The sequence below is a fragment of the Pezoporus flaviventris genome, unplaced genomic scaffold, assembly GCF_033815535.1.
Source record: "Pezoporus flaviventris isolate CSIRO_AGI_PZ_B2104156 unplaced genomic scaffold, CSIRO_AGI_Pfla_v1 ptg000013l, whole genome shotgun sequence".
NCBI classification, from domain to species: Eukaryota; Metazoa; Chordata; class Aves; order Psittaciformes; family Psittacidae; genus Pezoporus; species Pezoporus flaviventris.
In genome coordinates, this window is record NW_026892561.1 from 17,838,499 (window position 1) to 17,857,194 (window position 18,696).

The 18,696-nt window shown below is 40.1% G+C and overlaps 1 protein-coding gene across 1 annotated transcript; it reads right to left on the minus strand.

Moving 5' to 3' along the window:
• Positions 1-1,839: 1,839 nt before the first annotated feature.
• Positions 1,840-18,683, minus strand: NUF2 (NUF2 component of NDC80 kinetochore complex). The gene is made up of 13 exons (XM_061451930.1): positions 17,788-18,683; positions 15,659-15,733; positions 14,252-14,328; positions 13,523-13,584; positions 12,513-12,610; positions 11,846-11,919; positions 9,356-9,452; positions 8,236-8,298; positions 7,265-7,402; positions 6,122-6,262; positions 5,168-5,343; positions 3,200-3,335; positions 1,840-2,150 (listed from the first exon to the last, which is right to left on the minus strand). The coding sequence occupies exons 1-13, from the start codon at positions 17,908-17,910 to the stop codon at positions 2,001-2,003; spliced, it is 1,410 nt and encodes a 469-aa protein (XP_061307914.1). The 5' UTR covers positions 17,911-18,683; the 3' UTR covers positions 1,840-2,000.
• Positions 18,684-18,696: the final 13 nt, after the last annotated feature.

Genomic DNA, 18,696 nt, shown 5'->3' on the forward strand with positions numbered 1-18,696 from the left:
GTCCACCTGTAATGCAGTTATTTCACAACTGTCTCAAAGGGGTTGATTTGATTTCTGCAGTTTTGATCTGGGCCTTTGCAGAGGGCTCTGGTACAGAAGTACTACCAAAAAACCCAAACAAGATTTTGAATGGCACTTCCCTCTTGAGGGAAATTGAGCTGTGTCACCTTAGCAAAGCCATCATCCCTTCATTCCTATTCAGGTCACACTAGCACTCCCCCACTGCCTTGCCATACGGTTCAAGATGAGAAGTTCTTGAAAAGCAGCAGTAGACTCACACCTAGGAAATCAATTATCTCTAGATAAAATTTAGGTTTTGTTAGCTTTTATTTATAGGTATTTTAGGTACAAACCAATAGGCCACTCTGAAGGCACAGAATCTACTGGAAACACATAAACCTGTCCCCAGAAATCAGAAATTTCATTTCTTCACGAATTGTGGCCTTTTATTTTACCCAACAGCCTGTGTTGCAAAAATGAGAGCAGGAATCAGAATCCAGCATTTTCTTTATTCCGCAAGTTCCTAATCACCGACCTCACAAGCATAATCTCTAGCCTAAGAATTTTTACATGCATTTTCCTGAGGCAAAAGTTTATCCTGTCGAAGTCATCTACTGGTTGGAGCAATCCCTTGCAGTAACTACTTGAAGTTTTTGGAAATACCTTTCCCAAAAGCTGCTGTAATGACCAGGCTGTGGACCACAGCCTCCAACAAGTCTTTATGAGAAAGCAGATATTACTACTATATTTACAGAATACCAAGTTGCATGATTTTACTTTAAATCTTTATGGCATCACCAAAAAAAGTCTCAATCCCAAAATTCTGAGAAATTAAAAGAAAGTATCTTGTCAAGCTGGGATATAAGCTAGGCTGACATGAGAAGCAGGGATCTCAAGAAAGCTCAAGGAAAACACTTTACAACCCTTGCCATCTGTATTAAGGAATTCTATAGTATTGCAAGTCTGGAAATACCTAAAAATTATCATACCGTTTTGAACAGACATCAAATTCATTAGCAAGTTCTGCCAATGAGAAGCAACATCTTCCCATAGATAGTATCTGTATCACACTAGATAGAATTCATGCTATGGCAAAGGGAATGAAGTACACTGCACATGAAGAACATAATGCTTTAACACACAGCACAAAAGGAGACATTCCTTAAAAAAACAACAAAAACCCAGAAGTTATTCTATGTGTGGTTTAGAGTATGGAATCCATAAAGAACTTTTCTGTGCCTTGCATGTACTTAACATATTTAGCTCTTGGAAAAATCACCTGCCTTAGCAGATAAACTTTGATCTCTACACTAGATGATGCTGCACAACACTGCAAGACTGTTGGGATAACAGAACTCTGAAAAACACGAAGTTACAATACACACACCTCACCATCACACAAACTATATTTGATGGAAATGGGGAATCTGTATGAGAAGCTTTGTACTTGGTTAAGACTTGCAGATTAACACAGACTTTCACTGAAATGTCTTGCATACTTCAATGTAAGAAAAATCTTCAAAGCAAGAACTTAAAAGTTTTTGATGCCCCAGTAAAAGCTTTAGAAGCAATGATCACCTGCTGGCCCTAACTGACTTACTAGCACCTCTAGCTAATAAGAGAAGTTGAAGAATTAAACAAAACCAGAACGATATTCTCTATACAGGCTTGAATCATCCACCCTTCACTATTAAAAAAAAACAAAAAACAGACCTTCTAGTAGTACACATTCCTACAAATGTCCAAACCAAAATTTTTAAATTGGAACGCGTTATACAAAGTCAGCTGGGAGAGAATGGAGAGGGGGAAAAGACATAAGAGAGAGAGGGTTAAATATCCTTATATCAACTATTTCAAAAACTAACATTTTATTTTTTAAATAATTATAAGCACTGCGGAAAAAAAATCAAGTCATTAATTATCCATGCCACAAAGCACAAGCTCTTCAGTTCAGATACAAGGATAAACATAATGAAGGTGGAATACAAGTGAAGACAGGTCTATGAACTGCTTCCAGAAGCCTGAACTCTGAGCAGCCCCTTCTCCAGTTCAGCAACTTTATCTTCCTGTGAGGCTGCGTAACTCTTTGCTGTCTTAATGAGGGAGTCATGATGCTTCTCCAAACAAGCCTTCAGATGTAGGCATATTTCCTAGAAAGAGGAGATAAAGGTGGATGGAATATCCACAAGCCAAGTTAATATTTATGCTTTATAAGGATTTAAGTGAGAGTGGCCTGTTGGTCGCAAGTGACTTCAAACATACTTCATCCCTTACTTAAGAAGCTGCATTAACAGAGCACAGGAAAGTTACAAAACCCCAGAAGAATAAGAGCAGTCACAAGCAAAATCCCAATATCACAATTCTGTTGTAAGTCAAACAGTCAAAATACTAAGATGGTCAAACAACTAGCGCTAGCCCAGCATTCACACTGCTACCACCCCGTTCTGCAATAACCTGTGCCACCAAGGTCTTTGCTACTGTGACTGACACCATTGTCATCCCAGCATGGATGGTACTTCAATAATGAACAGATAGGATGAGATGTTACAGGCAGGCTATGACCCCCTACTCCAAACCCATTAGGATTTCTGTCTCTTTCAAAAGCTGAGCTGGACAGTCATCTTCCTGAAAGCCTAGGAAGAAAGTGTTTGTGACATTGCAAGTGGTCCAGTATTTCAGGGAGACTGTTGAGAGGATTCTTGTACTGCCCATCACTACAACACAAATGTAAAGTCTCATAGGTCAGGTCCCAGAGGCCAAACAAGGCAAAAAAAAAATAAAAAATAAAAATAGAGCACCATGATACAAAAACTGGCATGATGCAACTAGCATAATATCTGCTATGGGCACTGGCGGGAAGACAAGTTTAAAATTTGCCTCCCAAAACACTGGGAGGCAAATCACAACATTCCAGAGTCTTTTCTCTCTGGTCTGCAGAGCCCAGTTCTGTGGGCCACCTGTATAGCCTGCAGAGACAAGAACAAGCCCTTGCAACCCAGTGAGACCACAAGCAAGAAGCACTCTTCCTCCCGTTATCCATCCAAACTGCCACCTGCACGGCCTACTCATTTTTAGGCCCAGTAAGTGATCCTTTACCTATACAGCCCAAGTTAAAAATCAGTTTTGATAATACCAAGTAGGATTCCTTTAGGGAAAAAAAAAAACAAAACAAACAAAACAAACAAAAAAAACCACTCACCTTAGCTTTCCTTTCTTGTTTTTCAGCATTATCATTCAGCTGCTGGATTTTGAACCTTGTCTGGTGGATTTCTTTTTGGATGGCCACCACTTTATCATATACAACATCCCTCTTCTCCTGAACTCTGTTACAATACCTAAAGAGGGGGGAGGGAAGTTAGTACTGAGCTATTTGACTAATTCCAGATTAAACTTAGCCCCACCACAAATAAAGCTTAAATTTTATGAGCATGAAACTAGCAGCTTCCAGAAGCAATGTTATATATCATTTACTTGCTTGGAAATTTGTCCAGTTCTTGCATTAGAACTTAGGTACAAGAAGTGCAAGTGTAACGAAGTGGAGTTAGAGGAGCATGTTGAAGAACTTCAGTTGTTCCCAATCAAGACAACTCAAGTGACTGCAGTGGAAACAGCCTAAAAGAGAGCTGAACACTGCATCTTCCTGCCTTAGCTTAATGCAGTGCAGGTCAATACAGTTTAGGTGTCAATGAAGATCCCCGCCTAACTCACTGGACCACATTAGAAGCAATAACTAAACTTGATATTTCAGCATAATTGAAAGTCACACATTTTCCTTAGCCCCAGATCACCTCACACCATATTAAAGCTCTAAGCCCATGCATCTACATATGTCCATCATTTCATTGCATTCCAAACAAAGACTAAATAATATTTCCCCATCTTGTAGGTAAATTCAGACAGCTCCAGCTGTGAGCTGCTATATAATCAGCAAAGCTGTTAGTGTGAAAACAGGAGAGCTATTTTTAAAATGCAAAAAAGACCTACGAGTTTATACTAAGCATTTGTACAATAATTACAGTTGAAACTCCAGCAGCTGCTTTTGCTAAAGAATGGCTCAAATAACTCATATATAGCAATAACCTACTTCTACCTTCTAAAATCAAGGGAACAGTCAGGACATATTCTCTCATTCACCAGTAAAATCCCTTGTTTTCAGACCATGGTTACCTCCCTTCTCCTCTTGCTTATAAAACACTCAATTTTATCACTTAAGGGAAATATCTAACACATTACAAAGAGATAAATTTGCAGCAACTTTTAACATAAAAGAACATTAGATTATGTTATTTTCATCCTTTATTTTGTAGGAAAACTAGCTTTTAATCAACCTTATTTAGCTGGTGCAATACACTAGAAGAGGAGCAAAGAAAGCCTGGGAACCTTGCTGCCATTCTACACATCATACAAATTTTTTATTAACGTGACTATATCTTAGTTGACTCTCTTAGCTCTGTGGGAAAAGCTCTCTTCCATTACAGTTAATCTACCTAACCAATAGTTTTCCATATTCCCCTTCCTACCTATGCACAAAAAAAAGTTATATAATAAGCTTTCTCTATAACAGATCAGCACCTCTAATCTTGCAGTGAAGCCACAACATTACAGTTTGCTGTTGCAGAAAGTAACTGCTGTGCTGTAAACACTGCCTTGCAGCTTGCCTTCAGCATATGGTAGGAAGGTAGATGGGCTAAGAGGCTTTGATCAAATGACACTTCCCTTTTTGTTTTAGACGCATCATGTCAGGATAATACTCCTCTGAGATATGAGCCCCATTTCCCCATGGGTCTTGAACATCTTTGATAATGAGCAAAAGTGGCAAGGGAAATTATGAAAAATTCATGAAAGGCAAATGGGGCTTTGTTGAAGTCTGATAAGTTGGAAAATTATCCCAATGTGACATTCTCTTTAAGAAGATAAAAGAATCAAGAATAAGCATTATAAATTAAATTAGTGCTCCAATAAAAGAATTGCTGTCAAGTCACATTGCAATTATTGATTTGAGACCCCAAGTCCCTGCCTGCAGCATTACTGGTCTTCATGCAAAGCTATCCCACATTACTCATTTTCTTCTCACTGCTAAACTACATGCTTGTATCAGACATGAACTTTAGTAGCACATAACAAAGACATAAAGTAGCATCATATAGAAATGTCAATTCATCCATACTCAAATACAGTATGCTTATATTGCTCAACATCTTCACGCTTCTTTTTTATCCTTATTTCAGCTGTAGACAGCTTCTCATGTTTTGCAGTGACCAGTCTCTTTAAGGATGTTTCATCTGTCTTCCCCTTTTTCAGCTCCATCTGAGCACTCTCAAGCTGGTCCTCCAGATCTCTGACCTAGAGTACAGAAGTATTGTAATATATTGAGTAGGAGGGAGGGGAAGGGGAAATCAAAATAGTGTACCCTATTGGTTTACTAAGATTGGAACTAACTCCTTGCTTTTGGAGTAAATGATGCTAACAAATTCTCTCGGTTAAATCCCAGTTCCCTAGTATTTATCTGATTTTAAATGTATCCACATGGACAAGATCCCATCACTTAGAATGATTTTCAGAAATTATGAGTTCTGCTATAGCTCTTAGCTAAGGGCAATTTGAACATATGCTACACAAATACCCAAAAAGAATGCATACCATTTTTCAAATACTCCTAACAATTTTATTATCTCAAAATCGTGTAGCAAATAGCAAGGTACTATATTGTGACAAACTTTTCATCAGGAAAAGGCTGGCTTAGTAATAAAGTTAAAAGCATTTAAGCCATAACAATTACTGAAGTAATAATTTTTTGCTCTTCATTTCTAGGCAGAAGAAACTGGATCTCAGTTCTCTTTTTCCATCATTTCCTACCAATAATCCCAAGACAGTTCAAACTATTTTAGGTCAGGTTTCCATGGCAACAAAGGCTTTGACTATTAAAAGTGGTCAATAGTACATGAGCACAGCTATGTTTTACTGACATTTTTAAGAATGAGATTTTTGAAGTTATCCGAATTCTTCCTTTTTGGAGAAGAGGAGAGATGGGGACTTTCAAAACAGACATTTACTGACAATCACCTATCTTGCTTAGTCATTAATTTATCCCCACCCTGACATAAATTTGCATAACACTAACCTCCGATAATACACTGGTCAGTCTTTCCACATTTGCTCCCTGTCTTTCCATCTTCTTTTGATATAACTGCACCTCCAGTTGGCATGATGGCAGAACCTCAACTAGGTCTCTATAACCTTCATATTTCTCAATAACTTCTTGCTTTAAAGAGAAAAGACTATTAATAAATAGCTTTAGAGTTCAGCTATTATTTTGTGTAGTATTAATGCATATTAACTTTTGTATCCATTCCCTCATTGTTTAATATACACTAGAAGTAGTATTTAATAGTTCCTGAAATAAGATCTTCAGTTTGTAAAAAGAATCATTTATTTGTAAAGCACAGACAAAGTGACACACAAGTGTTTTACACTGAACTAACAAGCTTATTAGAAGAGTTTTCAGGACAGGAAAAAAAAAAAGAAAGAAAAGCACAACCACACTGTACAGTAAAGAAATTCTATACTGGTAAAACCAGAGTTACATACAGCATCATAAAAACAGATGTCTGGAATTAAAGCAATAACACTTCCACCTTTGGAACAAAATTAGCTAAGAGACAAAGTGGCGCAAGCTTCACTGATGTATGAGCGATCATGAAATTCAAACATTTCAAAACTGGACATTACTACAAAAAAAAAAAAACAAAAACAAAAACCCCAAAACAACTAGGAAGATAACTCGGTGTTCAGCATACTAGTGGAGACAGACATGAATTCTAGAAACAATGAACAACAGAAATACTATGAAGAATATAATCCAAATCCAAGCATGATGTTTGTAAGCTGCAAAATATTGTCAACCCTAGAGAGCAAACAGCCAGACAGATATAATATAAATTCAAGAGTTCTACACCTGGTTTCATAAATAAATACTCACTCATTGAGGACAAAGCAGCAGTGACTGCAATCTCAAGAAAAAAAAACCCACACCAAAAAACAAAACACCCCCCCAAAAAAAAAACAACACACAAACCACCAACACAAAAAAGCCACACGCACAACCAACTTTCAGTTTTCTCTGAAGATGATTTAATTTCAGACTAACCACTGTTGATTTGTCACTAAAAGTGTAAGTCATTCAAGCACCAGTTCTAGATTATGACAGTTCATTAAAATGTGCTTTTTCTAATAGAATACCTCCTTGTGTGGAGAAAAACCTCACCTTGGATCTCTTGAGTTTCTTAACAGTCTCTTTCATCATTTCTTTGTAATTTTTCAGTTCCTCTGGACTCTCCACAATTTTTGATTTTAGCTGCTCTTGTTCTTCTTTCAAAGTAGCCATTGTCACTTTAAGGTCATTCTAGTCAACAAGAAACACACTTTCAATATCAGCAACTAGGTGAACAAAGAGGAATTGTGACGCATGGTTTGACAGGGTCTTGCAACAAGACAAATACTTTTCTCTAAATTGTTCTCTATTAGAATCATAGAACAGTTAGGGTTGGAAAAGACCTTAAGATCATCTAGGTCCAGAAATTTAAAAAAAATATATATATAATTTCCCCTAAATAGCATTAATATTCCAAATCAAAGCAGTAAACAGTCCATTTTGCTCCCTGAACATGCTTATTCAGGTGCAAAACTAAGTCACAAGAACAGTGCCTAACTAATATTCCACAAAAGGCCTGCCAGCTAATACATATTACCAACAGTGCTCTCCTTCAGAACCCCTCACCTAGGGCAATCAAGGTAGTCTATGCATAGTTTCAGAGACAGCTGTATCAATCTGGTAGAAGAGCTTCAAGCTTCCTGTGCAATCTCTCAAAAACCTGCTGGGTTATCCCCACCAGGTCAGTGGCTGCCTCATTAACCATTCTATGCACTGAAAGTAAGCCCATTCCACCTTAGAAATCCAGATTTCTTGCCCTTTAACAGGTCAGCTTCCTGAACACAGACAGAGCTTTACATTGAAGAGATGTGCATTTAAAGTTATCAACAAAACAAGCCAGTAAAACTTTGGGGCAGGGAGGTATGATACCAAATCAGTTTAAAAAAATAAAAAAATAATATAATAATAGTCACCACCTAAACATTACCTAGCTCCAAGAATAATTTGATCCTAGAAAGAAAGATGATCTATTAGTTGATCTGAGGTGCAAGCCACAGCCTACCCCCACACAAAGGTGTACTTACCAGTTTCCGGGTACTCTCTGCAATAGCTGACTTCTTCTGTGCAATCACTTCTTGCAAAGCTGTCTAAAAAAAAAATAAATTAAAAAAAAAATCAACAAGCTTTAAATAAGTATCTCTACAACTGCTGCCTCCTTTACCTTTCTATCACAGAACTGTCTACAAGTAAAATCCCATTTATGGTTTCTTTGGAGTGCTTTAACTAGGCAAACAAAATCGCAGCCTATAAGGTTTAAAAGACAGGGACAAAGAACATTGTCACAAAAGCCAGTGGGAGCACTAGGGACACAGCCAGCAGTAAGTAACTAGGAACAGGGATAAGAGACAGAGTACTACTTTGTTTTATTCTGTGCCAACCCTGACAGCATTATACGGACACAACCTTCTTCACCAAGAGTCACTATTCCTGAGAAAAATCTAAGTTAATGCAAGGTCCCAAATAATAGAGGTCACATGTTTAATAATATTAATAGTAGAGACATGCCTTAAAATTAAAAAAATAAAAACCAACACACCCACCCACAAAACACAAACAAACAAATCTGTGATTAGTGTTATTTTTGTTTTGTGGGTTTGTGTTTTTCTTTAATTTTCTCTGAAGCAGATGAAAAAGTTACTTATTAGACCTTAGAGGCAAGTTGTCATTGCTGGAAAGTTACCCTGCAATCAACCCTACTCTTTTTGCTAGGCATTCCCTTTGTTGACCCTTCTTAGGCCTCATTTCCTGCCGTGGCTCACCTCCAGTTCCAATTCTTTGAATTCATAGGGAAAACAAAGGGAAATGTACTCATGTTATTGTTCAAAAGTGTGATGTGTATCTCCCAAGTCATTGCAATTATGCATTTCAAACAGAAAGGGAGTACAAAAAGTATATATTTAGCTCTAACTCCAATTTCCAGTATGTTTCACATTCCTTAAAATGAAATGAAGGGTAGGTGCTAGGTGTTAGACAAGACACTGCATTGCAATGACATTTGTTTCAAATCAGAAAAGTCCCCTTTATTCTTTGTAAAAGTAAAGGGCAGGAAACAAAAAAAAAAACAAAACCAACAAACAGAAATAAGGAACACCCATGATCAGAAGCCATAGCAGCACTTGAGAGAAATGTATAACAAGATCATACTTGTTTTCGACGATAGTCTTGCCTTAGTAGTTGTTCCAGTTCTCGAATGTTATCTGTTAGTTGCTTGACCTCTGCTTGATGTTCAACTGGAACAGTGCTAAGCAAAAAAGGAAGATATTGGACAGTTTCAGCATAATTATGGTCAGGTCAACAGAGCACAGTAGATAAAACAATCACTCTCTCCAAACAGTTTACAACCAGTAACTTTAGTAAACAGGTCAAGACAGTCTCCAAGTAACACATTTTATTCTCCTTTACTTGGAAGATTCTATAGTTGAAGCATAATCTAAAGAGATATTTTGGCAAGAAGTGGTACATACTGGTCCAGGTTCAGCAGTAGCAGTTATTTTTCCCTTTCTTAGTAGCTGGTGCAGTGCTGTATTTTCAACTTTAGTCTGATAACACACCGATTTTTTTAGTTGTTACTGATAACACACTGATGTTCTCAGTTGTTGCTAAGTAATGTTTACTCTAACCAAAGACATTTTCAGTCTCATGCTTTGCCAGTGAGGAGGGGTGCGGGAAGCCGTGAGGAAGCAGGGACAGGACACCTGACCCAAACTAGCCAAAGGGGTATTCCATACCACAGCATGTCATGCCTAGTATATAAACTGAGGGGAATTACCCAGAAGGGCCAGATCACCACTTATGTCAGGCTGGGTATCAGTCAGCAGGTGGCTAGCAATTGTATTGTGCATCACTTGTGTTTATTGTTTTCTTTTCCTTTTCTCCTTTTAGTTTTATTCTCTCCCCTTGTTATTTCCCTTCTCATTATTATTGGTGGTAGTAGTAGTAGGTTTGTATTGTACCTTAGTTACTGGACTGCTCTTATCTCAACCAGTGGGATTTACATTCTTTTGATTCTCCCCCCCATCACTCTGGGAGTCGGGTGGAAGAAAGTGGGGAGTGAATGAGCAACTGTGTGGTTCTGAGTTACCAGCTGGGCTTAAACCATGACAAAGCATAACAGAAAACTAAATTTAAAGATCACATTTAGCAAAGCACAAGAGAACAACACTTTGACCAATTTTGTAGTGATTTTCATTTACAAAATTTGCATATTACTTGCCATTGAACAGCTTGTATTAGAGTAGACCTACAGCTAGCTACAGAACCTCCTGTCTAGCACATACCAAGAACAGCTATAAGAGAAAAAACTCATTGTTTTGAAAGTTATCTTGGAAGCTAGCCATCTCTTCATCCTATTATCCACAAGCAAAAAAAAAAACTTAATGCAAATACACAGGCAGAAGAACTAAATGGCCTGAAACAAAAGATGGGGCAAAAATGTCAAATAACTAAGGAAGACAACTTCATGCATCTCTTAGAGATGGCCTTCCTACAGCTATTGCAGACAAAGACATCTCACCAAAAACTATGTATAACAGCAAAAGGCTTCACCATAGCCTCCAAAAAACAGTATCCTCTCAAAGAAACCATATACTCCTAAAGACCTATTTTTATTCTCTGCCAGCAACTCATCTAGCCTAACGCCAGTAGAGCTACTTCCGTTAACCCTAAACTAACCCAACAGCAACACCTCTGTATTTTCTAGCTTATTTCCCAGGCAGGCTCACCACCACCATAGTCAGAAAAGGACCAACAGAGAAGTCAAGTTTGCTCAAGGTAAACATTCCTCCAGTAGTTATCACACAATTCTGTCAAATCACACAGCTTAACTACTCAGTTGCTTTTTAGGCACCCCATATAGAATCATTTAGGTTGGAAGAGAGAGAATCCAACCATTAACCTAGCATTGCCAAGTCCACCACTAAGCCACATCCCTAAGCCCCACACCTACAGATTTTTTAAAAACTCCACCACTTCCCAGGGCAGTCTGTTCCAATGCTTGACAACCCTTTTGGGGAAGAAGTTTCTCCTAATACCTAATCTAAACCTCCCCTGGTGCAACTCAAGGCCATTTCCCCCCCCTTGCTATAGCCTCCTTTCCGGTAGTTGTGGAGAGCAGTAAGGTCTCCCCTGAGCCTCCTTTTCTAAACAAGCCCACTTCCCTCAGCTGCTCCTAATAAGACTTGTTCCCTAGATATTTCATCAGCATTGTTGCCCTTCTCTGGACCCGCTCCAGTACAAGGCAGCACCTCAATGTCTGTCTTGTACTTGAGGGGCCCAAAACTGAACACAGTATTCAGGGTGCACCCTCACAAGTGCCGAGTACAGGGGGACAATCACTTCCCTAGTCCTGTTGGCCACACTGTTTCTGATACAGGTAGAGATGATATTGGCCTTCTTGGCCAGCAGAACACACTGCCAGCTGTCGACCAACACCCCCAGGTCCTTTTCCACCAGCCACTCTTCCCCAAACCTATAGCATTGCATGGGGTTGTTAGGACCCAAGTGCAAGCATCAGCACTTAGCCTTATTGAACCTCATACAACTGGCCTGAGCCCACCTACCCAGCACGTCCAGACTGTGTGAACTGAACAAGAAAGTCACATAGTGCATCTCACAGTGCTTACTCCTCCTACTCACTTCAGTTTCTCCAGCTTTGCTGCTGCCTCCTGATTTGCAGTCTCCAGTTGTTGGTGTTTCTCCATAGCTGCTTTCTGCAAATTAAATATTCGGAGATAACTTTTTATTTTAGAGGAAAATAGTTTCTCTCTGGGCTTCTATTAGAGCCCTGCTCATCATTATTTCACATGAAATGCACCATCTATGAACTTCTGAGATATTCAGAAGAGGAGACACCGGCAACTCAGTCCACTGACTGTACATCTATCTTTTCTCAAAAGAATTCACGGTGTGAGACCTTTGCTTATCAGGCTAAACTATCAAATAAGTTACTGGAAAAAAAATTCAGGTAATAGCTCAAGAAATAACTTAGCCATGGTCATAAAGAAACTGTTACAACATTGACAAGCTCATCCACTCTTCTAAACTGACAAGTTTCCTTAGGAGCTTTGCAAAGGCTCTTCTTTAACCATTTACAATAGCTGTGTATGCTTATAACATGCAATATAGTTGTACAAATTTCACGTAATATTAAACTGGTACCTTCCTGTATTACTTAGCTATATTTAAGATTCCAATGTGTTTCATAAACATGCAGTTAAAAAGTACAGCCTTCATGCTCCCAGTTCTAGGTTAATAATAATTATCTTTAAGTAGGTATCTACAGCAACATGGCACCCAATCTTACATAGCTCTGTTGTAACTCCAAGTAGACCTCACGTCGGGATTCTCTGAAATGCATGAAGTTGAGAATACCACTCAAGAAGCGAACTGTCCTCTTAGTTTCTGAAATAGGAATTGCAAGCCATCACTATGCTGGTTTTCACATGCACTGCAACTGCTTAGGAAAAGTTTGAAAACTTAATTCAAAGAGGCAAAAATTACAGAACCATAAAATCCAAATTAGTTCTTCTCCTGCTGACCTTGCAAAGGTTTCACAGACTACACAAAACCTAGCACCAAACTATGAACTTACAGTGTCCTAGCAATTTATGCAATTTAACAAATAGAAATAGCATCTTAGAAACTACCTATTAACATACAGCTTCCCACTAAAACAGAAGTCAGGGAGAAAGAGTGCCAATCTTCAACTACAACTGTGAAGACAGAACCTCACTGTAACTCTCAGGCTAACCAAAGACAGCAGTTTGAATTGCATGAACTCTTTGGCTCTATTCCAAGCAAACTTTGTGGAATATGATTACAACGGTCTAGGATGTCTTAGACAGTAGAGAGCCAAAAGTTCCGCAGGATAGCCTTTTCTATTTTGTTTGCATTGTACCTGAATTACCACAGCTGGGTATTGAAAAGGGTGAAACAAAAACTTAGTCGCTTCCTACACAAGCATCAGCATAATAAATCCTATGGCATTCCATAGCTGCAAGGGTAATTTTAATTATCATCTATTCTTACAGCATTTCAAGTATGTCACAGTCCACTCTCTAGGCCAGCAGTTCAACAGACTTCTAGCATTCAAAACTCCCCTCAATTACTTAACTGGATTAGCATACATAAAGAGGAGAACTGTTCATTAGAACCAACTTGTCTAGGGGCCACAGCTACCATCAGAAGATGAAAGCCATGAGCAGTTCCCCATACTAGATGCCCATCTGGCTATGCGATATGAGATAAAGCACCTGGAGATCAAGCAAAACCTAACACCCCAGGAAACACAAGGATTACAGTGCTCTTGCTTACTTGGGTTTAACACATCAGCAATTTGAAAATCATTAATCTGGCACACGGGAAGTAACCGCTCCCTGCAAGGAAAACAAAATATAACTTTATCTGCAATAACCATTATTCTGCTTTTGTGCTATAGCCATTTACTACAAAATGGATCTTGTCCCTCTAACCCCAGAGCATAAATACAGGAAGCACAGACCACATTAAGTCTCATAAGAATCACACAGTAGAACTCCACACATTGATCAGCATTAAAAATTTGTGTATCATCTCACAAAGTTTTCTATAGACAAAATGCTTGCCTCTAGAACAAGTTCTTATGCTAATCAGGAATTCCTACACTTAACTGTTAGTCAATTCTCCCTTTACAACTGAAACTAAGCTTAAAGTCTAACATTCACCTCATTCCAACAAAGAATCTACACAGGATTCAGGCAGCAAGTTTAAGCAACAGGTACTTAAGATCCCTCTTCTAGGCGTTATGATGACCTTCTAGCCAAAGTATATCCATCTTGGCAAGGCTGGATTATTTAGTTAACACATTCATTTTGACAAGATAGCTGCCTGCTGAGAATTTTAGTCTATTAAATACAGCTGTCCCCTGTTCAACTGCAAATTTCACATTGCTCAGAACCAACAGTGGAACCAGCATCAGCAAAAAGGCATAAAGCCCCACTACTTTTGGTAAATTCGACCTTTACAAGGAATTGCAACTGAACAGATGCAGCATCTTCTACTTACATGTGAATATACAGGTTACAAACGGGTAGAAAGCCTTCAAATATCTGTGGATACATTACACCTGTGTTGAGTGGCATCTAAAAAATGAAGAGTCAATGCATAAGTGTAGAATATTTAAACAAAAACTACACAGGTCTGTTTCCAAAACATAAGATAATTCAAAGAGGTTAAACACCAAGGATGGTCTCCCCATCTCCATATGAAACACAGGTTAGAGGCTGAAGAATGCCATCAAGTTAGTCAGCAGACTGTTTTAAGTGTCAGTTTTGGCTGGTCAAATTGTAAGATGACAATAGTAACTAAGGCAGCAACATTACAAACTCTGGAATTCAATTGAAACCTTCCATTTTATTTTGCTCAAAACTGGTGCAGAAGAACAATCTCAGCATTACACACCTAACACCAAAAAGCTCTTCCCTTAAACATCCTGAAATTCACACACTCAACTGTTTTATTAAGAAATCAGAAGGCAGCAGGAGTGGTACACTGCCACCCATTTCTGATATTTTAAGCCTCATACTGTATTAGTATCCCAGTTAATAACTTGATTCTTTCAAGGCAATGACATCTTGTGCATATATTATCTTTCATTTCAGCTTATTAAAAAATGGCATAAGACATTACTATTTATCCTCACTTAGGAATCAGTTCTTGTTTAACACAGACAGAAGATAAATTGTTAATCAACAAGGTAACAGTTAACATCCAGCTGCACTTTCTCCTTATTTTCCTCTCAGTTAATGGAAAAGTGGACATCATAAAACATTAAAAGCAATATTTACTTTCCTTGTATACCTGTCTAACACCTAAGCAAAGCAAAGATCTTCCTCCAGACAGAAACAAAGACAGATGCCTAAGGAGCAAGTATATGTTTTCAAGGCCAGAGATGATGTTCCTTCATAAGCTTGTCCAATCCCTCCTGGACATTACAGATATTTCCAGCACCCACTTCACAGCTTAACTGCAGAAGGTGAGGGGTTTCCACAAAGCCTGTCATTACAGCCAACAGTGTAAGTGAGCTCCTTTTCATGCCCACTAGTCGCTCTAGTGGAAAAGGGAGTCTCCTTTCCATGAATAATAAACAAACAATCAACCCAGAGGCAGCACACCCACAAAACCACTGTTTCTACAAGTATGTTGAGCTGAAGCCAACTTCTACACCAGGAACAATGATCAAAGCAACTTCTCAGACATGATCAGCAAGGCCCCAGCAACAGCCCACAAATGATGCTCCCAGGTTTGTTTACCTCTGGTAAACAACCCATGCCAAGATCCCACTCATGCAATGACAATATACAGAACAGTAAACTACTTCCAATTTGATAGTGAGAAGATGAAGTCAACATTTAATTTATTATGTGCAATTATTTCTTTCACATTTCATTGCACCTGCCACTACAGACATACCATGTAAAAATGCTCCAGGCGGATTCCACATACTTTCTGCAGGACTCTCATGTAAATCATATGTAAAACTTCAAGCTGCAAGAAGACAAGATATGAATCAGTATTAGAATCATAGAATAGTTACGGGTGGAAGGGACCTTAAGATCATCTAGCTCCAACCCCCCTGCCATGAGCAGGGACCCCTCCCATTAAACCATGTCACATAAGCCTCTGTTCAACCTGGCCTTGAACACCGCCAGAGATGGAGCATTCACAAATTCCCTGGGCAACCCATTCCAGTGCCTCACCACCCTTACAGTAAAGAATTTCTTCCTTATATCCAATCTAAACTTCCCCTCTTTAAGTTTTAACCCATTACCCCTTGTCCTATCACTACAGTCCCTAATGAATAAATACTCTGTTTATTCCATATGATTTATTATTCAGGGCTTCCAGACCAGGCCATGAAGACTAACAAGTCTTCATGAGAAGAGCCAGCAAGACTAACAAGTTTTACCTTCCAATAGTTTGCAGTTCAAGCATTACTATCTCATAATACAGTTATAAGAGACAGCAAGCAGCCTGGACAACTACAGTCCTACCTACCACAGCTGTGCACTGTTTCTCATTACATTGCTGCCCACTGAGCAGTTTTCAAAACAGGTGACACCAAAATCTGAAAAAAGGTCACAGCACATATAAATCCCATAGCAAGGGCACCCTTCATCATATTACTAAAATGGAGTGGCAGAAAATACCTACAAGCCAGTTATTCATTTACAGCACTGAACCATGATTAATTCAAATCAATCTCGCTTCTTAAAAACAATCATTCCATCATTCCCTAACCAAGCAGGACCAGCCTCCTCCTCCTCCAGCAGGCACAAGCACTTACCTAACAGCACAAGGAACCACACAGCGCAATTCAACTTTAAAGTCACTTCGCTTTTGTTGAGGACACTAAAAGTCTGTTCTAACACGAACAGTCAGACAGATACAAGGAGTGGAGCAGGGAGGGACTGGGTTTTGGGTTTGTTTTTTTTTTACAGCATTGTTTTAAAAGCATTAGGTGATTAACTAAGCTGTTGAAACTATGACAATGTACTAAACAGTGGCTATTTTAACCTAGTTCCCACAGAACCGAGAAAGACAGGCAGTTTACTTCCATGTATGTCCATGTTCAAACCCTCACCCCCTTCCTGCTGAGACTTGAGCAAGCTTCTCTCAAGCTGAAGAGAGAAACTGTAGGTTTAATCCTGTCACTCCTACAAGACTAACCTGCCGCATCAGAAAAACAAATCACCTCACTTAGAGGGCATTGCTGCATGCCAAAGATCATGCAAGCTGGGGAAACACCTAATACCAAATTGAATAAGTATTTCATTGTTTATGGAGACATATGGGCAAGGCTGTAAGGACTCTCAAAATAAGGAGGGCATGGAACAAGAGGACCACGTGTCTTCTTTCAAATCAATGTGGGTCTTTCTCCTTTTGATAAGGCCTGAGAAATAGATAAATAGCTGCAAAAGAAAACAGCTAAAGGAGCCTCTCAGGGTAGTAAATACACCCAAACAAGAACATGTAGTTAATTGGCAAAACTAAACAAGCATTCCAATGTTCTTAACTAACAGGTTTCCATAATAAAGGTAAAATGAGTGGAGATATTTCTCCCCAGTCGACTACCACAATCCTCAGAGACCACTCCTCAAATTCACAGCACCTGCACCACGGCCTTATCTACTCAAATTATCATATGCAATGAGTAACAAGAATTGGGTAGGCATTTCATGGAATTATGATTAATACGTGCATAATACAGCTACATAAGATGTAAACTGTCTCTTCTTGGTATGCACGACAGGCAGAGCAAACCCCCATGCACCTGGTACCATAACAAAGTAATTATCAGCTTTCTAGCCTATTATCCTGGTTAGAGAGTTTATTTAGAATCATAGAATAGTTTGTGTTGGAAGGACCCTAAAGATCATCTAGTTCCAACCCCCCTGCCACAGGCAGGAACACATTCCACTAGACCAGGTTGCTCCAAAGCCCAGTCCAACCTGACCCTGAACACTACCACGGATGGGCTCCTCCTGCCACTCCCGCCACACCACCGCAGGCCGCAGCCTCCTCCAAACACTCTCACGCACCTTGGGGTTGCCGAACACGTCGCCCTTGACCAGGTTCCGAGCCTCAGCGCCGGTTAGGATGAGGCCGCGGAGGTAAGTGATGATATCGTCGGGGCTGTATTGAGGGAAAGTAAGCACCTCCATGCCGGCGCAGGGCTATCACCTCACCGCGCCGCCAACGGCCCCTCAGCTTGAATCTGGCGGGCAACTCCCCCGCCACAGAGCCGCGTCACGAGCAACACTCCGATGACCAATCCACGACCGCGCCGGCGGGAGGGGGCGGGCCTTGGTTAGGCCCCGGCGCGCGGCGGCCGTTGGCGGCTTGGGGTGGGGCCGCCTGAGGTGGTTGGTGGGAGCGGAGCCGCTGTCATGGCTGTGGCCGCAGAGGGAGCGGCGGTGGCCTCGCACCTCTCTGGCTGTGGGGTTTGGAAGGCCGCCAGCAGCCGGCTTGTGGTGCTAAACGCTGCAAGGGCACCTACCACCGGAGGCCTTCTCCCAGGGGCAGAGGAGGTCCTCCTGCGTAAGGGTGGGCAGGCAGAGGAGCAGCATGGCCAGTCAGAGGGAACTGAGGCACCTGTAGAAAACTTGTCCTTGGTAAAAATGCTTCTGAAAAAACCTCCTTAGTTACCTTCTCCCGACTCCTGAGAGGAGTCAAGGCCAATCCAGTGCAGCATTGCACAGGGCTCTCACTTAAGTAGTACCAGTCACCAGCTCTTGCAGTTTGATGCCATTTGTGACAAAATTTGCACTGTTCACGCTTGTTTTGCGCAGTTTTGATGCTCTCATCCAATGCACGTGTCTTCTGTACCTCCAGCTGAAAGCAGCACCTGCTCAGCCAGCAAGGTCACAGCACTTCTCCTGGAGCTAGGCAGCTTTTGCGAGCCGTTGATACAGAGGTGTCATCTGGCACCAAGTGTGATATGGAGAAGC

Excerpts from the sequence above, each read along its gene's own strand:
- NUF2 (XM_061451930.1), bottom strand. The coding sequence starts at position 17,910 with ATGGAGGTGCTTACTTTCCCTCAATACAGCCCCGACGATATCATCACT. Across the intron at positions 9,453-11,845 it reads GCAAAGCTGGAGAAACTGAA|CACTGTTCCAGTTGAACATC; the intron begins GTGAGTAGGAGG and ends TTTTTTGCTTAG. Across the intron at positions 7,403-8,235 it reads CAGAGAGTACCCGGAAACTG|AATGACCTTAAAGTGACAAT; the intron begins GTAAGTACACCT and ends CTTGTTGACTAG.